The 18,417-nt window shown below is 47.4% G+C and overlaps 2 protein-coding genes across 2 annotated transcripts in view; one reads left to right on the top strand and one right to left on the bottom strand.

Moving 5' to 3' along the window:
* Nucleotides 1–18,417, top strand: part of LOC129385158 (uncharacterized) — a 65,361-nt gene that overhangs the window by 30,929 nt on the left and 16,015 nt on the right. The gene's annotated exons all lie outside the window — the stretch shown is intronic.
* On the bottom strand, nucleotides 7,821–12,368 carry LOC129385157 (uncharacterized). The gene is made up of 4 exons (XM_055071333.1): nucleotides 12,260–12,368; nucleotides 11,116–11,271; nucleotides 8,338–8,451; nucleotides 7,821–7,982 (listed from the first exon to the last, which is right to left on the bottom strand). Exons 2-4 carry the CDS (start codon nucleotides 11,215–11,217, stop codon nucleotides 7,842–7,844), a joined length of 357 nt encoding a protein of 118 aa, XP_054927308.1. The 5' UTR covers nucleotides 11,218–11,271; nucleotides 12,260–12,368; the 3' UTR covers nucleotides 7,821–7,841.

The following is an 18,417-nucleotide window of genomic DNA, read 5'->3' as shown; positions in this document are numbered from 1 at the left end:
TTCGTAGGTAGTTACCAACAGCACGTTTTATCCTCTTTTGGAGATCATAGAACGCTTGTACCTTTGTCTCGCTTTGTTTCTTTCCAAACTGTGGGAGCTGCCGCTCCCGTGTTGCGGTAATGGACGAAGAAGCCCTCGAAGACCTTCCTGGAGCCAAGCCATCACGTGGGGTCACGTCCAGGAAACGTGGCAATGCGTCAAGTGACACGGACAGCGAGGCAACCGAGTTGTACTCGGACGGCGTCGACTCGTCGGACGACGATTTCACGCTTGTCATGAGCCGAACCACAAAAAGAAGACTGCTACGGAGGTCATCGTCACCAAGTGTCTCCACCGTGAAGACAACACAACAGCGCTGGCCGTACACTATGCTCTTCATGCCTGTGGACCCAGTGTCAAATCTGCGACTCCTAAACAGGCAAGTCCTTTCTGCGTTTCTTGAGGGAATCGCGCCAAACGAGATAAAGGACGTGAGAATAAACGCACGGAAGAATGTCCTTGCAGTAGATGTTCTACACCGTAGTGCACTGCAAAACCTGCGGCACGTAACGGAGATCGACAAAGTGCAAGTGCGATCCATGATTCCTACTGGCTGCAGTGGCACTATCGGCGTCATTTATGATGTCGATATTTCTATACCAAGCGACGACTTACCGATATTAATAAAGCCAACTACAGAAGGCACTCTTATCACGCACATCGCAAGACTTGGCAGCACCCGTTGCCTGAAGCTGTGGTTTGATGGAGACAGCCTTCCCTCACACGTCAAAGTTGGCCACGTCCGCCATGCAGTCCGCCCATACGTACCGAAGCCCCTGCAATGCTACAAATGCTGCAAGATGGGGCACGTAAAAGGTGTCTGTAGGAATAACCTCGTGTGCCCACGTTGCGCCGAATCTCATTCAGCAGATGCCTGTCGCGCAACTGTGTTAAAGTGCCCTAATTGCCATGGTACTCATGAGGCCTCATCGAATGATTGCCCGCGGGTGAGGAACGAGCGAGCAATACTTAAACGTATGGTACGGGACCATTCAACACACAGAGAGGCTGCCGCTACTCTCAGGCGACGACGACATCGGCACCGAAGAGCAGCACGAAGAGTCACGCCTACTGAAAGATATACACCATCTTCCGGCAAAGCGGCTACCGTATCAACGCCAACTTCCACAAAGAGCGACAGTGCAAAAGCGAAGACTGGGGCAACACTCTCGCCCCCTGAAGAGTGGCCTACACTTCCACGAACACAACCTGCCTCGGAGTCACATCAAAATGCGCCGCCCTCAATATCCCCACGAAGCGCGGATGGGCCGACGACTGAGGATCGCCAAGTCATAGTGATGCTGAAGTCACTTATGGACGCCATGCGCATTTTACTGAGCAGCATGAAAACCCCGTCGGCACAGAGCGCACTGCAGGTGCTGGACACCTTGAGTCCGGTGCTTGCGGCTCTAGGGTAAAACCACGGCCCGAGAGATGCCGTCGTTTCAAGAGGAAGTCAAGAATGCATCTGTCCTTCAGTGGAACGCCAGAGGGCTTAAGTCACGCATGCCCGACTTTAGACAGTTTGTCTTTACGCACCAGTTCCCCATTATCGTGATTTGCGAGCCCAACCTGTCAGCTCCTATCAGACTGTCCGGGTATGAGTGCTTTATGTCCTCTACCCACGGAGAGTGCAGCAAGGTTGTTGTGTTTATACGCCGTGACTTGACTTATGTACATCACCCAGTGCCTCCTAACGAAGCAAATCAATACGTTTGCTTAACAGTGAAAAAGAAAAAGCTCACGTTCACAATACTTGGAGCCTATTTATCTCCAGCAAGCCGTCTAGATTGTGAGCGCCTACGGGGAATTTTAACATCGACTCCACAGCCGTGGGTGCTCACTGGTGACTTTAACGCCCACCATTACCTATGGGGAAGCTCCAAAGTTAATTCTAGAGGCAGAGCGTTGGTGTCCTTTGCCTCTGAAAACGAATTTTGCTTGTCAAATGATGGAAGCCCTACTTATCTGCGTGGATCAGCGTATAGCAGCTGCTTGGACTTAACCTTCGTTTCACGTTCGCTTTCGAGAAGAGTGCACTGGTTTTCGGATTTAGAAACACGGGGCAGCGACCACATCCCAACCTATTTGAAGATCGAAGGTTTGACTAGCTCCAAGTCCTCCAGAACCATCCAGTGCACCGATTGGCCTAAATACAAAATAATAATGGAAGACTGTTGTCGTGACGGCACCTCGTGTAACCTACAGGGCGCGATAAAGGATGCCATACAAACGACCACGCATTTGCTTACGAGGAGTTCTTCCCGCACCGATTTCGACATCGAACTAGCAAAACTTCGAGCAATTCGCCGTCGTGCGGAGCGAAGATACAGACGCACGAAGTCCAATCATGACTTGAGATTGGCTAGACGAACACAGAAGAAAATACAGCGTCAAATGAACAAGCTGGCTTCGCGACAATGGGTATCCTTTTGCGAGTCCCTGGATCCGCGAAAGCCATTGTGGACTTCGTGGACTTCGCACAACCTCTGGTCAGCGCCACCCGTTTAAATCTCTGGCACTTTATCTACAATGTAGTGATATTGACGTCGCTGAATCTTTCTGCAGAAAGATTGCTGGCGAGGCAAATTCCGATGGAACGGGTACGGGAACGCTCGACCACCCACTGTTTTCACGCGATCCCCGCATGGAATGCCCTTTTTCTATGGAAGAACTAGAAGCTGCGCTGGCTTTGTGCAGGCGTTCTTCAGCGCCAGGACCTGACGGCATTACATACCGTGCCCTGTGTAACCTAGGAGACCAAGCTCGGAAGGCACTCTTGCTCCTGTACAACGACTCCTGGCAGACGGGTACAGTTCCGCAAGAGTGGAAGTCAACTCGCCTCATTCCACTTCTCAAAGCTGGCAAGTCGCCTTTGGACATTTCCTCATACCGTCCGATCGCACTAGCCAGCTGTGTCGGAAAAACAATGGAAAGAATGATTTTAACACGTCTGGAATGGTACTTAGAATACTATGAAATTTATCCGGATGCTATGGCCGGATTCAGACGGGGCCATTCGTCAACAGACAGTGTTGTTGACTTGGTAACCTACGTGCAACACCAAAAGGCCTGTAAGCGACTATCTGCTGCTCTGTTTCTAGATGTTAAAGGAGCTTATGATACTGTCACCCATGAAGCCATCCTTAGCACGTTAGAAGCCGTCGGACTTGGTGGTAAGATGTATATGTGGGTGTGCAACTACTTACAGAGGAGACCATTCTACGTGCACACAGAAAATGGCCCGACATCCGAGCATTACGGTAGCCGAGGAGTCCCTCAAGGAGGAGTGCTTAGCCCGACTGTTTTCAATCTCACCCTCAGTGGATTAGTTTACAACCTGCCAAGCACGGTAGGACTTTCCATCTATGCGGACGACATCTGCATTTGGGCATCAGGTGTGACACGACTTCAGCTTCGCGCTCGGCTTCAGAAGGCAGCCACAATGACATCTTGCTACCTTCGTGAACGAGGACTTGAAATTTCGTGCGGAAAGTGCGCAATGGTGGCATTCACGAGGAAGCCAATGTCTGGTTACGGCGTATCTATTAACGGACAACTTATACCATACAGGAGAAGTCACAGATTCTTGGGAGTCATAATTGACAGAGACCTGTCTTGGACTCCGCACGTCAATTACGTGAAAAAGCGGCTGACTGCTATCTGTCACCTGTTCAGGTTCCTTGCAGGAAAAAGTTGGGGAGTATCTATACAGGCTATGTTACAGCTTTACATGGCGTTGTTCGTTGGATTCCTGCGATACAGCCTGCCTGCAATATCCAACACCTGCAAGACTAACCTGCGTACGATTCAGAGTATTCAAGCCCAAGCCCTTAAGATATGTCTTGGCTTACCACGCAGTGCATCAACGGCTGAAACCATTGCCCTTGCGCAGGATAACCCAATCACGACGCACATTACCGTTGAGACAATGCGTATGCATCTCAGGCATTATGCTAGGACCCCTTCCCACCACTTGGCGAGCCTCACTGCTGCAAGGCCCTGCTCGACATTTAGCAGTATTGTCAGTGCACATCGTGCGTCGTTTACTTCAGGGTACGCACCTGCGGCCAAGCCAGCGTTTCCTCCGTGGTGTTTGAGCCGTCCACAAGTACATCTAATGATTCCGGGACTGCAGAAGAAGACAGATCTACCGGCCCCTGCTCTAAAACAGCTGAGCTTACTTCTTCTGCACGAAAAGTACAGCAACCACGTGCACATCTATACCGATGGATCGACTACGTCGTGCAGTTCTTCTGGTGCCGTGGTTATACCAACGCGAGGAATGACACTGCGGTTCAAGACATCGCATGTCACGACCTCAACGGCGGCAGAACTAACGGCCCTGCGTCGAGCACTGGAATTCATTGATTCTGAAAGACCTAGAAAATGGGCTGTGTTCTGCGATTCAAAACCAGCACTACAGGGCACGCAGTCAGTTCTCCGACACGGATGTCATGACCAATTGACATACGAAGTTGTGAAACTTTACCATGATGTCCAACAAAAAGGTCACGAGGTCGTTTTTCAATGGATACCTGGTCACTGTGGAATCAGTGGCAATGATTCCGCCGATAACGCTGCTCGCACAGCACATCAAGGAGAGCACAGCGTTTCAATTCCGCTTTCGAGGACTGATGCTGCAAAGCAGCTTCGACACCTGGCACGCAGTCTCACAGTGACCGAGTGGAACTCACCAAACTTACGACTCACGCGACTGCATCGACTAAACCCCTCCCTGCAACTCCGACCTCCACTCGGACTTCCTCGACGTGAAGCTACGCTTCTCTGTCGCCTTTGGTTAGGAGTGGCCTTCACAAAGGCATACTCTACATTAATTGGAATGGCTGACACTGCAGCTTGCGAGGTCTGTGGCACCGAAGAAAACATCGACCACCTGCTGTGCCACTGTCCAAGATATGCCTCAGAGAGACAAGAACTTGCCAAAGCTTTCCAAAAACTGGACAATCGGCCGCTTTCTGTGCAGGTGCTGCTAGAACACCGCCCCCATCGCCCGTCGGCCCATAAAGCGGTGAAGGCGCTTTTGTGTTTCTTAAGGACGACGGGTTTGTGCGACCATCTGTGACTATTAACGCGATTTCTGTAAGACCACACGCGTCAGCGAACTCGCCGCAATTTCCTTCTTTCCTTCCCTCCTCTCTCTCCCTGTGATCTTTGTTTTCCCCTTTCCCATTCCCCCGGTGTAGGGTAGCCAACCGGACGTTATTCTGGTTAACCTCCCTGCCTTCTACTTTTCTCTTTCCTCCTCCTCCATCCTCTTTTGGAAGAATTCACCAAGACCGGAAAAAGCTGTAGCTGCCCATACAAGGTTGCTGTGCTTAATTTGAAGCAAATATTTCTTGATATATCGACATGTCAACTGAAGTATCAGATATCTTGGTTTATTACCACACCAGTTATACCAATCAATTCTTGCACAAGAATTGGAGGACGCTTAAGCTGCGCCTTCAAGAGTGGAACGTGATAGCCTTATCGCACCCCGTTCGCACCGCCCACTCATTCGCTCGGCATGCTCTTGAGTCACACATCGGACTTTGCACCCACCAATGACGCGGCGAGCGCCGAGCAACGCAGCGTTCGGCGCGGCAACGAAACATGCGCCTGAGCAAGCGGAACGAACCAAAGAACTCGGTGTCTCGGAGGGAGAAACAATCTACGCGAGCCAAACGTCGTGATCGGCATGGACAGTCGGGCCGCGACGCGCCATGAAGGTGGACGCGATCATGGGGCAGACGCCTCAATGGGATCATCCTCTATCTCGCTTGGGACCACCACGACGCATGATTCCTCGCGAGCAGCACAGCTCACATCGCAGGGGAGGCTTTCCCAACAGACGCGCTACGGCACACCGATCACATCAGAGACGTCCCGCATCCGACGCTGCATCTAGGAATCGCGCTGTGAGCGGAAAGAGGAGCCGCGTCGACTAAACACGAGGGTTTGAGTGACGCACGCTGGAACTTGGAAGGGGAGAGAGCGAGAAAACTTGTTAAAGGCAAGGGTATTCGGGGCATCCTCGCACCGGTCCCTGCACGGCCCCAATGCGCTCAAACGAGACGAAGGGGAGAAGCGGGCGAGTGGCGCGCCACCTGTCGGGGCAGTGCCGTACATTGCGAGGAGGGGGCCTTCTGTGTTTGCCGCAAGATGGCTCTGCGTGTGCGCCAAGCACAGAAGAAATGTAGCGGAAGCGTACGACTGCGACTTCTGTAATTTGCATGCTCATAATTACGGATATACGCCGCAGTATAACTTTCTACGGCACGTTTCTAAGGCAACACCGCATTCACTAGAGTGGTTTTGTCGCGGTTTTAACCATCGAACAATGGAGGCTGAGTGGTGGCGTCTCACACTCCGGAGACCCTAGTTTGATTCCAACCAAGCCCATCTTGCAAGCTGTTTTTATTTATGAATTCCCTTCCAGGATTTTTCCCTCACGGTCAATGCCACTGACACCGACGCCACCGGCTTTTCTGCGACACGACCTACTTAACGCTGTCGCGTTAAAGAAGTGGCCCTTATATCCTAGTGCTAAACAGCAATAACCACCTAGCTAGTTTGTTTGCTCTGGAAATTCAACAGGTGTGTTATTATATGTTGCGACGTAAATGAACAGCGGTATAGACCCTTTCGCTGTGACAGGTTCCGGTTTTGCTCACTGACGTAGTCCGCTAAATCTAGCGAGCAAGACGAGCATTAAGAGCTATATCAAGTAGGAGAAGTGCGTTAAAATCGAAGCCCGTAGGTATTCAACACTTTAACTCTGTGCATAAAGACAATTTTACAAGTCAAGGTTGCCGTAGTATATACGAGAAATTTTGTGTATTAATTTTAGGGCGTAATACGTATGTCCTCTATCTCAAAACTTAAGAATAGACTTTTCGCACGGTGGAGGAACTTCAAAACACGCTTTGTGTTCCGGCGCAGCAGACTGGTAAGGCCCGTCACCAAAGATTTCTTGCGGCCGCTGTCTCGCTGCTGTTATCGCGCGAGTGCTTTTATTTTATCTGCATTCACTTCTAAGAAATTTTGTTCCCCAATGAATGCAATGAAGCACTTCATCTGATATAGTAATCATCTCGATGTAGCAACGTGATATGAAATGTCTTTTATCGTCTGTGTAAATTACAAATTTGTTCTTGGGTAACTATGTACGACATCATTCACAAAGCAATTGCGCAAGGGCCCAATAAAATAATCTCTTACTTGTGCCGTAGGCAACGACAGACTAAGAGCTCATAAAGCTTTTAGCTAGCGCTACATACAACTTGTAAAATAGAATTTCATCGTGTTCAGTTTGGCAACCGGTCGCATTGTGGCTTCCAGCGCAGTTGTTCTCGGCGTTGTTTAATATTATCAAAGTTTTGACAAAAATCGCCGATGTTTGTTTATATAACTGTTGGTGACAGCATCTGGAAGAAGCGGTGTAATATAACCAGATACAGAGAACTCACTTGCACAAGTGCACAACTTTGGTCTACAGCTGATTTGAGTTCAACGCCGTTAACAGCTCAGACAACTAGTGCACATGATTGTGTAGCCATCTGAGGGCTTAGTCGTCTTGAGCTAATCAGCCCAACTCCATACTCTCAGTCTCGAAACTTCCGGAGCCGCATATCACAACGGTATTTAATTTTTATGCATTTTGTGAAATATAAGCACACAAGGGCGCTTGCAAGCATGCAATAGTGGTGTATGCTACAAAAAAGAGAGCTAATTACGATGTCCAACCAATATTTGAGGCTGCCTAGTGTCGCCCCCCTTTTATGTAGCAAACACTGGAATCATGCGACAAGCTTCGCCTTGAAAGCCTTCAGCCTGCTGAAGGTGCCGTTGCCGCAGGTGTCATCGTAGTCCTCAAATTCTGTATCGAACACAGCCCAGCCCTGACGCAGGTGTTGGTAGAGCTTGAAGAAAGCCACAGCCTTGAACACCGGAAAAAGATAGAGTCGCAACTCATTCACGTGAGCATGAAGTCACACGCCTAATGAAAGATGACACAAAGGTCGTCATAAACATGCTCAAAGGTCAACCTTTTTGGAGTACTTCTGCTCGAACTGTTCTATCTAGACACCGCCAGCGCACGTCGCACCTTCCTGGTGCATCTGTCGTTTGTATATTTTTAGTTCATTTACCTATCTATAGGAAGATGAACCAGCCTGTCCATAAAAAAGTGCTTTAAAATAACGTGAACAAACCAATGAGCAATCCTGTGTACGATCCAGATCGAACACTAGAAATGAAAACGTAGGAAGCCAACTCTATAATAGTTTCACGAACCTTGGCTGTCATTGTTTCAGCATCATCATAGGCGTATGTCCGGTTGTAGCCAACGGAGTACAGCTTCACTAGGGCCTTGTTTACGACAAACACGCCGGTTTTTCGGCTGCAAAGCTGCGAAGAAGTATGAAAGTGGACGAAGATATATTTACCAACTGCGTGTACAAAAACCTCTTTTTTATTATTGCAGCTACCATGGCATGTAAGAAGGTGGGCAATTTTTTTTTATTGCACTCAAGAATCATGTTGGTACAGATGACATAGCACAGCTAGGCAATTCAAGGGCCTTAGCTCACTTTCTACAACGTTATGGCAGGGACGTCACCAGAGAAGGGGGGGGGGGCTGATGGGGCTTTAGCCCCTGCCCCCCTCCGAAATTTTTTCGTGCTGTCATGCACCGCCGACCAAATAACCCCGGCGCCGGAAATTGTTCTGACTTTTGTCTAGATTGTCATTTTTCAAGCTCAAAAAGACATTTCGGCGCGAACATTGTGAACTCGGGCTGGATTTCGTGGACACACCATCCACCGGGAGTCACCTATCACCTAACGCAAGAAGCCCCACCGGAGCACAATATTTCAAGCGCGTTTTGATGGCGAGCGGGCACGTCGCGGTATCTCGCGGAGGCCGCGGAATCTAAGGAGTGCATGGATTTCAATTCCGAAACTTCAAGACCATAATGTTCCCATCAACTTTTGATGCGAAAGGTGCATTATTTCGAAAGCCGGCCTTTTGATTTTAACATTGTGGGCTTAATGGTCTTATAAACATTTGACAACAAAAGTGCATCGACTTTGCTAAAGTCATACATCGGACCATACAGCGAGACAAGCCAAATCAACACACTATCAAACAAGTTGACAAAGCACGCAACGAGGACTGATGAGACGAAGCGTTGCGGTAGTTCATTTGTGCCGTCGTGTTACCGAAAAAGAATATCAACATTTTTTTTCACCTGCCCCAAAGCAACCATGTCAAGACATCAAAGTCAGCAAAGCTAACTACTTTCTCATTTATTTTTTGTACTTTGTCTTTTATTCCGAGAACACATTCAGCCTCTTCAATTTTCTTGTTCTTGCTACCCGCGGGCTGCCAAAGCCAGCCAGAGCGCAAGCGTTTTTCTCGTGTTGCCCACGCCACCGCGCGGCGCACTTTGGTGCGCGTTCGTTTTTTTTCTCTGGCCGAGTGGTTTTGGCCTCAAAGAGTTTTGGACGCTTTCTGTCCAACAGACAAGAAAAATAAACAATGGTTGCTCGCCATCAATGGGATCTCGACGGATTGCAACGCCTTCGCTTAATGGGCGTCACCTTCGCTTCTATCTTGCTGCATCCTCTCCGGAAAGTCTTTTGTCTCGCCAGGGTAGGATACCGAGAGGAATGCATGTGGTTCTCTGTGGACCAAACGTCTCACATTTTCTTCGACATTCCTTAGGCAGCCAAATTAGGGGCCCAAGAATACATTCGATTCTGGTAACATGCTTTGCTTTGTGTTCTTTTGTTTTTTTCATTTCAATGCCCCCTCCCCACAAAAGAAAAGTCATTTTTGCGGCGCAGCGAACTGTCGCATGGTGAAACTTCGATTTTGTTGCTTCTTCTTTTGCGGAAATTAATGGGCCACGGGACTATTCATTTGCCGGGTATTCTTATCATATTATTGCGACAGCAATTATATGGACACTCCAGGCGTATTCCTGCCGTCGCCATTGCCCTCATGTTTCGTATAAAGTCCAAGGGCGCTAACATCGTCACCGCACGCCCCATGCTGCATGTTCGAGTGAGAGCGTAGAGTGGAGGGGAGACGGGTGAGCCGACAACGGCGGCTGTCTTGCGTGTGCCAAGGAGAAACACGGGGAGCAAGCGCACCGCCTTTCTTCAAGTGCGATCCAACGGCGTGAGGGCTTGGGATTATGTGATCTCTGAATCCACGATTGCGCAACGTGTTTATTTGCTTTGCTTGACGCATCTTATACATTGACTTTTGCTTAGATACGTATATTTACTGGAGACTTATACGTACATTTATATATTTTGTTGCACGGTTTTGTGTATACACGAAGTGAACTTTGTTTCAAGTGACACTTTTTTGCCCTTTATCAAGGTGTATCTTCGCATTTGTATATTCCGTTGTATCTTAGCATTTTTAATGTGTATATTGCAGAACTCGTGCTTTTAGCATGTGCTTTCTGTTGCGACTACAATTTCGGTGCAATTACTCACAATACACGAACGGTGACAGCTGCTCTTGCACAATACATTGCAACGAAGGTCAGCGTCAATGAGATTTTTTCCTGGCCGTAGCAAGTACAAACATATAAACAAGGTTCCTTAATGACAAAACTTCGTTAAAATGTTTGTCCTCAACTCGTTCATTCATGGTATTCGCGTTTTTCATACCGGCGGCATGCACTGTTTTGCTGGTTTCGAACTGATATAGTTCTAAAGTTCACGTGATACTTTCTTTACCTATTAGACAAAAACATGCAAGCACTGATATCAGTTATTTCTGGCACAATATTTTGGGACATACGAATATATTCTTCTATGAAAAAATACATATTTTACATGTGTTGACAGGGCGTAGCGTTCAAGAATTCGTTTGCTGCACCTTTGGCAATAGACACGCAGTTATTAGTCATGTATTTGATCCATTGACAAATTCTATAAGGAGTAAGCCGAGCTGGAACGTGAATCGCCCCCGCCCTCCCCCCCAACCCCCGAACGATATTTCTGGCTACGCCACTGCCTTACGACCATTCGCGAGATCATGAGGTGCACCTACCTGCGAGAAGTCCTTAATCACCAAAGAGCCCGCGCTTAGAATGTTCTTCGCGGAGATCTTCACCTTATGGAACTCTCCCACCATCAGTGTGAACGACGCCATGACACAAGTTCTCGGAGGAATGCTGGCAGCGTTTAGGTCTCTGGCAGTGCGAAGCTGAAAAGAATTAAGTTACAACGTTAAAAACACTATTAAGAAGCTAAGTCATTAGCGTTCTAGCATGATAAAAAGGAAGAAAATAATTCACGTTTGCCATTAAATATAAATTGCACTAGCAAATAGCATTGAGGTTTCGTAAGCTATTTGCGAGCTACCGGGTTAGAGTCATGCCCCAGGCACCAATTAAAGAAAGTCGACCGCATGAAGGTTCGAAAAACTTCCACAACGCTGTTTGAATAACAATAGCGACTGCTCCAGCTTTGCCCTTCTTGTTGTCGATAGAGAAATACATCAGAGCCCGTGACGTCAGCAATGTTTTTTGGGGTAATCAATTAGTATATGCGCTACCCTTGTTTGAAAATGACAGCTCAAGGACGAGGTAAAAGAGAGAAGCTAAAATATATATGAAGACCACGTCTTCAGCGCGCGCGTTGGAGCCTAAATGTCCTTCTCGCCTGGCCCCTACAACGCTCATGGCCATTGTTGATGAAACTAAAGTGAAATATGAGGAATTAGCGCAACTTGAGAACCAAACTTTCAACAGGAAAACCATTTACCCTACATCATGAATATAAACCCACTCTGCTCAATAAACAACATAACCAATAAACCCTACATCTAATAATACCATGTCATCATTTGTGCTCAAGTGGGATTCCAAATGATATACTCCGCGAATGGGGATGGGGCGTATGTGCCTTTTTTTTCTTACCTGAGTGATTCAGCGTGCTATAAAGTTATGGAAATGAAAAATTATGGTAATAGCCATAATTGTAGACGTGCGCCCATCATCTTTATGGCGACGACACTGGCTGTGCCTTTCTTGTGGCGCTAATCAGCGAAAAACATAACTTCTTTCCGCGGGAAAGTTGATTAGCCTTGCGTTTAAGTTAGCATTAAGAGAGAGAGAGAGAGTATTGTTATTCATCAAGAAATAGTCCATTTTAGAAATATTAGAATGATATAGTTTGACAAGTATACTTACAAGCGAAGGCGCGCTGACTACGTTGGTTTCCTCCTGGCCGTGGTTCCACAATGTTCCTATGAGAGGATATCTACCTGTTTCCCAGTCTGCAATATGAGTGTGGACAATGAAAATTGTGACTGGAAGGTGGCTGAAAAAAAAAGTACATTTAATATCAAGAAATGTCGGACGAGACATGAGAGCTTTCCTTAAGCTCCACACGCGACAACCATTATACCGCTCAACTAGGAATGCCTACTTGGACATAGCTGTCATTGCTGCAGAATGAAGCTTGCTGTCGTCAGGGCTGTCGTAAGTGGTGAATCTGACGCCGAGAGCAATGCCCAGCCTCGGCTTCGTCATTGGGGCCTCGGACATGAACTTTTCTTGGAGCTGCTTCAGCGCCTGCAAAAATTCGCAAGGGCGTAAGGGAGTTCACTCAGGGAGTTCAATCAGGGTTGATTAGTGATGGTTACAATCACTGATTGTAACCATCTTGTACTGAACTTTATGAGCAGTGTAAAATAACCAACTTACAGATACTTCAATACCATATGACGATAATGTTTCACCGCAGAAGTTGTTTGTGGTCAGGACACCCACAGACATCCGGTATCAGAAGGGAATGAGAACATATGGTCCGACATGGCGCTGTTTACCCGCCGTGGTTGCTCAGTGGCTTTGGTGCTGGGCTGCTGAGCACGAGGTCGCGGGATGCTAATCCCGGCCATGGCGGCCGCATTTCAATAGGGCCGAAATGCGAAAACACCCGTGTACTTAGATTTAGGTGCACGTTAAAAAATCCCAGATGGTCAAAATTTCCGGAGCCCTCCACTACGGCGTGCCTCATAATTAGAAATTGGTTTTGGCACGTAAAACCCCATAATTTAATTTGATGACGATGTTTAACCTGCCCGCTTCAAGTCAAACAAGTAGCCATTATTTCCACGTTTTCCCCTTTCCCCAGAACTTAATGATGTTGTACACTTTCGGTACCCTTCAGCTCACTTCGGCAGCAAACTTCGGTTGAGGTCTCAACGCCCTTCTTGAAACTGACTTTCAATAACCAGTGATGAAAGCGTAGTTTACGGTCGCAAGCTGTCATGTCAGAAGCTTAGGTTGGCGTGACTTTAGGCAGCATGCGATTTTTTTCGCCGCCTAAAAGACGACAGGGCTATCATTATCGCAGTATGAGAGATAACGGATGCTGCTGTCAATAGCACAGCCAACGCCTGCGTCGCTGCCATGTTGGGGAAGCAAACCCTCCTAAATGCTATGTTCGTTTGTACGCGGAACGTTTGGGAGCACTGCCATCCCGGCGCTCAAGGGGGCATGTCACGTGGTACTTTCTTTTGTAGTTCGCGGGCATCAACAGTACGCCAAAAGAAAACTAAAACTTAATAGATAAAAGTTAGAAACTGTTTATTCGGACGTTTTGCAAACCACTCTAAAACTTTCTAATTGGAATTTATTGCCTAACTTTGTTGCTTCAGAAGCTGGTTAATTACCCTTGACTAATTATGCGACAAAGCAGAATAGAAAAATAGTGTGGCTTACTACATACAATAGACACCAAAATACTTTTCGGCCTGTCGTCTTAAGAGTGCATCGGCATATTTTTAAACTCGGGCTGATGTTAGCTGGGACACCCTGTATGTTACTATAAATGACCTAGTGGCCACGAAACTCGCAATTGCTCGCTCAGTGTGGAGACATCGGCGCGTTCGCTGTGTGTTAAAAACAGGACCTACGCATGTATATGTCAGGGTACGAATAACGCTTTAGATGTGCTAACGTATGGCTGAACGCACCGTGCAAGCAAGAACCCCCCTCGGTTGTTAGTCTTTTTCACGTGTGAAACAGCTCAAAGAAACAACAGTTTCATACGTTACAACGAATCCAAACCACCACGCCCATCTCATCACCTTACTCGGCTCCCTGTGTAGGCACAACAGCCTTCTTTCCCCTTTACAGCCACGTCAGCCAGGCGCAGTTTAGAAATCGCTGTAAACTAGGTTTCCCGTGCACTGAACTATAAAGTTGCGCCACATGCGCAAAACAGTGTAACATCTGTCGCATATGTTGCCATGCTTGCCAACGGTGCAGACATGTGTCGTGGCGGTACTTTCGTTGTAGACACTGTACTCGTTTTTGCAGTACGTACACCCTCTCTTGACATTTGGCAACCTCCCTACACTCTAGTCACACCAGCGTACGAGAGCGACGTGAGCCCAAAGGGGCCGCACAGTCGCAGTTCTATGTGGAGGACTGCCCTCGAACCTTGCAGTAAACGCTGCGAGGAAGCTTATGTACGCAGCCGTTTCGGCGAAGCCCTTTCATCCTCGTTCATCACGGAACACTGGAATCCGCTCAGTCTTTTTGAGGTGCACCAGAGTTGCCCAGAAGATCACGTGAAAATAAGGTATCGAGCAGTCTGAGGCTGTTAACTGGTGTTAGCGCTAATTGGGTACACAGAATTAGAGATATTAAACTGTGCAGTTTTTTTACGCCCAGTCGGCGCAAAGTTTGGCAACTTATGCTACATACAGTGTAATACAACCTCTGCACATATATCTGTAGTATCTCTGGGAAGCTTGCCTGTCGGCGTCTGCCGATTGACGCCGAAGATGAGAATCGTTCGGCTGTTACGACGTATGCAGTGCAAAGAAGTATACTGTCATCACTATTAGCCTAGTGGCAGTATTGCAGTTTATTTTATCAGCAGTGTAGGTGACAAGGAATGATAAAAAAACAAAACAAAACAAGCTCCGCTGCATTCAGTTCGCAGGCAAAACGCAAAAGTACTCGGTTTTTCGAAACAGTACTCCGTCTTTGAAACCTGTCCGCTGATACCAAGGCCTCCCTATGAGGCCACAAAACGGTAATACTACCAAAATAATTTATTAGTGATACCTTCAGCAGTGTTAGCTTTCCATGCATATCTTCAAGGAGCTGCGCCACCGTTCCCGTTGCTTTCAATATGCCGTAGTGGACGACGTTCTTGAAAAACAGCTCGCGTAGCTTCTGCCGACCCAGAGGTGTAGTGAGGCTCCCGAAAAGGTCATTGGCTCTTCTGCACAGATAAGTAAGATGATGGCAAAAAAATAAAGTTTCAAGAGTAAGACACACCCAAAGCGACCATGGAGTAGTACGACTCCGAGCATAGGTCAGCAAACTGTGTTATTGCTGTACTTGATTTGATGCTGTACTTGATTGCTGTACTTGATTTGATTTCATGACTACTTCTGTATTGCTATTGTTATTTCCTTCTGTCTGCTGCTGCCATGTAATGGTTTCCCGGGCCTTCGTCAAGCTGTTCGTACAGCTTTTAGCCCAGGTGACCATCCAGATACTTGCTGGAGAATAAAATGTGATTTAATTTGATTTGAAACTCGCTCAGACTCGGATCGACCCGTGAGTCCGAGTGAGCCCTAGTCAGTAAAGTGCCGGCGAGTCTGAATCCGATTTAATCCCGGCTGAGTAGAATTCAGGTGAATTTGAGTCCGAGTGAGCCGGCTGATTAGAAATGCGGTGAGACTAAGCGCGAATGAGGCTGAATGAGTAAAATTTTGGTGATTCATGAGTCCGAGCAAGACCCTAAGGAAAACATTTGACTTGTGAGTGAGTCTGAGCGAGTTTATATTATCTTACCGATCAGTGACACCAAATATTAGTTCCCGTTACCAGAGCAGGTTATATCTAGCTTACCACACAAAAAGAAATAAGATATCTCGACCTAGAAAATAAGATTCATTTACGTTAGGGAACGAAATAAGAAAGCATGCACGAACATTAACGAGTGCAAATTGTTTTTGCCGAGCTATGTGGTTCCTTCCCTGAAGCTTCCCCTTTCATACGAAATTCTCACAGAAATCTACTGCCAAAGCGAAACATTTGTTTGACGTAAACGGTCACATGGTGCATTACAGAACAGGAGCTACAACGAAGTAGCGTAAACATTTCGAGTTTCTACATGTTTTTGCGATTATTCTTCACTGTCCTCCCAAAAACCGAGATGATGAGCTTTTCTCTCGAAAATCTATTTTAGAGTGGCACAACTGTCAGTGCACTAACCAGGAAGCAGGCATACCTACGTATGTCTGTACGTATACAGGACAATAAGCAAATTGGGTTGAGCGCATATTTGTACGTTAACTTCATTTAGGGTTGTACTAAGGATTCGAACAAGTAGGCCTGCTACCCAGAACTGCTGTATACGTGACAGTAATTATATTGACTCCTTTGAATTGAATTTATCTTCGGATATATGATAGAGCGAATTCACCTCTGGGCTCTAGAGAATTCACTGCAGGAACGAATATTTGGGTAGGGGTTGTGCTGGAGTGGTATCTCACTGAACGAGCGAATACACAGCGCACATTTGTTTGTGGCAGGCCATAACATCAAATAACTTGTCGTTTAATTTTTCAAAGTAACACATGGACTGAGGGGCTGCATATGGTGCCCACATAATTATTACCGATTTCGACGTCCTGGTGTTCTTTATTGTGCAACTGTATCTAATACAGGAGTGTTTTTGCTTTCCACGTTACCGGAACGCGGCTGCCGCTAACCACCGCTAGGCGAACGGAACTTGTCTTCAAGCAAGAAATGGCTCGGCGCCCCGGATGCGCCGCATCTTTCCTAGTGAACATACTAGTCGGTGAAAAGCGCCTGTACCCGTAATCGACTGACAGTCCGTGTCCGCTTCTCGTGGCTGCTTCGGCAGCAGCCTGGAAAGCTTCCCAGCTCTCCTTGTTCTGGGCACCGCGCAGCGCTCCGTCCTGCCACACGACATCCGTGTAGAACATCAGGTCGCAGAGTCCGTCCGGCGGCAGCATCTCCTCCGAGGAAGCTCTGCTCCCGGCTGTGCACAGCAGTCGATTGGTGGCGCGTACTTCGCCACCCATGCGGCCCTCCCGTCGTGGCTCCTCTGCTGGGTGAAACGAAAAAGGTGATGCTAAGTTGCCGCGACGGCTCGTCTTCATTAAATGAACTGGCTCCGTTACGAGACGTGTACGTCTTAAAAATAAGGATCATACAAATCCCACGCACTCTGCGAATCGACGTAAACGAAGCACTCTTGGTCCAATAATCGCGCTAAACCTGTCCCTAGTTATCGCTTCACAAGCATAAATAAGCGTTTGCAATGCCTGCAAGGGCTCTCTACCACGAGGGAAGAGTAGCATTAGTGTGAAAATGATTCACTTAATCTCGAGCCATCTAAATATTCTCCGTAATGCTAGATCATACAACTGTCATCTAAGGAGCCTATATGCAGACAACACTTGCAATGTAGACGTCCAACTGTTGCACTAGGGAGCCTTCATACACACGTGCACGCTCAACTGCAAGACATGCATATGAAAGATCCCTATACTGTCGCCCAGTAATTAGCGTGCGTTCTCTAGTCAATACAATTTATAGAAGCCATATTTACACGCATTCGCGAGTTTCTAAGAACTTAATTAGCCAAAGGTAGAGCGGCTACAGCATCAGGCTATTGTGTCTTCAGAAGCGTTACTTTTGGGCGAGTTGTTTGTACATGATTCGTTAGAGACTTATGCGCGCGCAAAGAAAGGACGTCGAACAACGAAGAGACACACAATGCGTCCCTGGCGATGTGTCTATGGACCCTGGTCCGAATTCTACAATCGGACGCATTATTTAATTAAGCGATAGCTTCTGTTCAAGTCACGCTGAGCTTACTTGACAATAACCCGACCGACCAACCCATGCCGAACTCCGAGAGGTATAAGTAAGGAAAGTGCCGAAAAAGGAAATACGTAAACCCCATGTAATATATATTACTGCAAAGCATTTGCCACACAATGCAGGTGAATAAATGTTTTAATGTTTCTGTTTGTGCCTACTTCCGCTGTTGGATCTCGCTCAGGTGCCAGTTGTAGCAGACAGAAGCGTCCCCTTTAAGCGCTTGATTTTAAACAGCACGATTGTCACGTGAACATATCCAACGCCAAGTATAGCGTAACGCGTAGCGCCATCTTGAGCACGTGTACGCGAAGGCACACATGCACACAGCGCGCTGAACTGGGCGCGTCATCTGATGTTTACAAGGAGAAGGATGAAAACAGCCTTTGTTGTCACCTTTTAACTTTCAAACACCTCCATAGAACAGGTTTTGCGGACGCATCGTGAAGGCTAGGATTGAGGAAATG

This window comes from Dermacentor andersoni, chromosome 5 (assembly GCF_023375885.2).
Source record: "Dermacentor andersoni chromosome 5, qqDerAnde1_hic_scaffold, whole genome shotgun sequence".
NCBI lineage: Eukaryota > Metazoa > Arthropoda > Arachnida > Ixodida > Ixodidae > Dermacentor > Dermacentor andersoni.
This window is presented reverse-complemented; position numbering and strand designations above follow the sequence as displayed.